The sequence below is a fragment of the Bison bison genome, unplaced genomic scaffold (genome assembly GCF_000754665.1).
Source record: "Bison bison bison isolate TAMUID 2011002044 unplaced genomic scaffold, Bison_UMD1.0 scf7180017864383, whole genome shotgun sequence".
Lineage (NCBI taxonomy): Eukaryota > Metazoa > Chordata > Mammalia > Artiodactyla > Bovidae > Bison > Bison bison.
The window spans coordinates 2,914,594-2,917,606 of NW_011494955.1; the positions used below are offsets into that span (position 1 = coordinate 2,914,594).

At 40.8% G+C, this 3,013-nt stretch overlaps 1 protein-coding gene across 1 annotated transcript in view; it reads right to left on the bottom strand.

Annotated features, from left to right (window-relative positions):
* Positions 1-765, bottom strand: part of TUBA1A (tubulin, alpha 1a) — a 4,457-nt gene extending 3,692 nt beyond the window's left edge. The window contains exon 1 of the mRNA XM_010857758.1: positions 426-765. Coding sequence (XP_010856060.1) covers positions 426-428 — 3 coding nt within the window. The 5' untranslated portion in view covers positions 429-765. The remainder of the gene's footprint in view (positions 1-425) is intronic.
* Positions 766-3,013: the final 2,248 nt, after the last annotated feature.

Here is a 3,013-nt window from a genome sequence, read left to right on the forward strand (position 1 = left end):
CGCCTCTCCCGGTCCCCGGGGAACAACGCGAGGAAAGGCCTCTCCGAGTCACACGACTATCGTGCGCACACGGGGGCCGAGCAGGCGACGCCAAGACCGCCCTGCCTGCTCCAGCCCTTTTCGTGACCGACAGATGGGCTGCTGCATGCGGCTGCCAGGGGCTCGGATAACAAAACCTCCCTAGGCGCCGCCTTTGTTCCCCCTCACGGCTCAGCCGCGCCCTGGACTCAGTCGTGGCGGGGCTCCTGCACCCCGCACTGCGGCGGGGAGCCCGGCCGCAGACAAAGCTAAACCTCGCAAATAAAGTGTAAAGCTACTCTTACCCAAACGAGTTGTAAAGGACAAAGGTTTTAAGATTTTCCAAGGAGACCCTGGGGAGGCTGAACCCACCCAGCGTCACAAAGAGCCGGAGGAGACACTCTTACCATAGTTGCTGTTTTGCGGCTGCCGAGCAGATGGCGGAGAGAAGAGGTTGTTACTTCTTACAGCGCGACTCTTAGGCGGTCGATGTAAGAGAACCTGCGGCACATGGGCGTCTGCGGCTCCCTATATACAACTCGGTCACCATGGGGATGGGCTGGGGCCTTTTCCTGTTGGTCCAGACCCCTCAATCTGCCCAGAGGAGCCACGACAGAAGAGTGGTGATTGGTGCATGCGACATGGGATGAGGTAATCTCTCCCCCACCCCTTTTCCCCTAGCATCCATAGACTGCTTGCATCCTTCAGACAAAGAGACCGAGCAAAACAGTCAGCCGAGCATCCATTACGGGGTGGGGTTGGGAAGGGGTGGGGGGAGGGAGAGAAAGAGAACTGGAGTTGGGTGATTTTATATTGTTTAAACCTCAAACTGCAGTTAAAATCATCAATGTAAAGACTTTCCTCCCAACATTTAATCGCAGAACTTGAGATGAAATATTTTAATGGAAAATTACTTTCAGCTTCTCCCTCAAAGTGTACTAAACCCACATTCGGTGAAGATTCAGTATCTCTAATGCTTTAAAAATAAAGTAGAAGAGAAGATGGAATGATGCTTAAAATGGCTTGGGTAAATGTGTTTTTTTTTTTTAATTAAAAAACTATTCAATAACCATCCAAAATGGTTTCTCAGGTTCAAGTAATTTTTTTTCAGACCTTCTTTTGCCACCCTGTCCCTAAAAGCTAAACAAAAACAGTAGATGAAAAGAACAATCATACTAACTATGGAAGCACACAAATAGTTCTAACATGAAGATAATTCAGATCTAATGAACATACCATACTTACTCTACTAGAAATATTCCAGAAGTCTATGTTAATATATTTTATGTCGTGTATTGTTCCTTAAAATGAATCATCTTTTCTAATATAGAATTGAGAAAATACAAGGAGAGAGAATTATGTTTAGACGCTAGTACTACCTGTGCATGCAGTTATATTGTGCATTGTTCTGTCTTCTGGAAAGAGAAAAATTACTGGGACACCACATTAGAAAGGAAGAGAGTTGTATAGTGTAAAAAAGAAGACCATTTTGTAATATTGTCTCCTCCCATGGACAGCTGTGTAGATGTCACCTCAATAACTGCATTTTTTTTTTTTTTTTTAATGTAAATCTTATGTGAATTCAGTAAATTCTCCTCCTCTAAGATTGGGCTTCTAACTGTGGGAATTGTAGCCAGCCTCATACAGCTGCTATTCAATTAGAGACTCTGGTGGTTGCTCAATTGCCTCTTGGGACAAAAGGCTTTGCTTAAGGAAGTGGACTGCAGTAACATTCTTTTGCTACTCAGAAAGCTTCCATTATCAACAAAGATGTACAATGCAGAATATGACTCTGGACTGGGTACATTTGACGTTGCTAATGAAATTTCAGAGGTAAAGAAGTTTGCTGTGGCCCCCGAAGTTGGCAGATGATTTTTCCTTTTGGTTTTTAGCAAGAGATTTTCAGGATCTGCAGCACCATTTATAGTGCTCTGCAGAATCCATTCATTCCTGCTGGGCTGGCAGGCAGTGCTTGGGCGTGGGAGGGAGGGACTTGAGACAGCTGCTGCAGGTTGTGGTGTGACAGTGGCAGCCATGGATTTTTCTAGGCTGCCAGCCCCAGCTCTGCTTTACTTGTTCAAATTTGCTGCAGTAGTGTTCTCTAGGAAAAAACAAGACCCGACACAAATAGTTTTACCTATTTCTTGCATATTTTATAGGAAAAATAGTCTTTATTATCTTATCTTTATACACCCTTTTTGCAAATAGAAGTATATTTCAGTAAAGAGACACAGGATTAAGGATGACTTGAAGCTTTTTTTTGAACCCAGAGATACACTTAACAAAAATAGGAATTAAATGTCATAGGGAAGTATAAGGATTAATAAGTAGCTCATTGAAAATACTTCTTTCAAAAATTTAATAATGAAATAAATCACACACTTTTGGACCATGATACAGTATAAAAATCTCCTTTTTTGGAATGAGAGACACTGTTTTGAATTTGATTTTCTTTACAGTATAAAAGAAATATGTCATTTCCTCAACAGCCTCCGTTCTTTATGCAATTTACAGAGGATTCAATAAAAGAGGGGTGGGTTCATGCAATTGATTCTTTGTAATTCTATCTCAGAACCATTCATGAAATGTGGCTTTTTTTCCCCCTCTCCTTGGCCATAAGTAACAGTAAGATCTAGGTCAGAAATCAAATATATGAACACCGTTAATCTTAAATATATAAATGGAAGATGAGGGGAAATAATAATCTATTATTTTTGTTCCTCATTATCTGGCTTAATAGCATGCAAACTATGGGAAACAAAAAAAACCATTTTTTTACTAGATCATTTTTTATATTTACTGTCAACTTTAACTTACATCAGCATGCATGTATAAATATTCTACTAATGTATTATTTCTTGTCGACAGTAAAATTAGCATAAAACATTTTTCTTTCATAGTATTTTTGGAATTTAAATTATTTATTTGATGGTCTGTATCTTTCCTCTATTACAATGTGAATCCGAGTCCTTGACAAATTGCCTAGCATATGGTA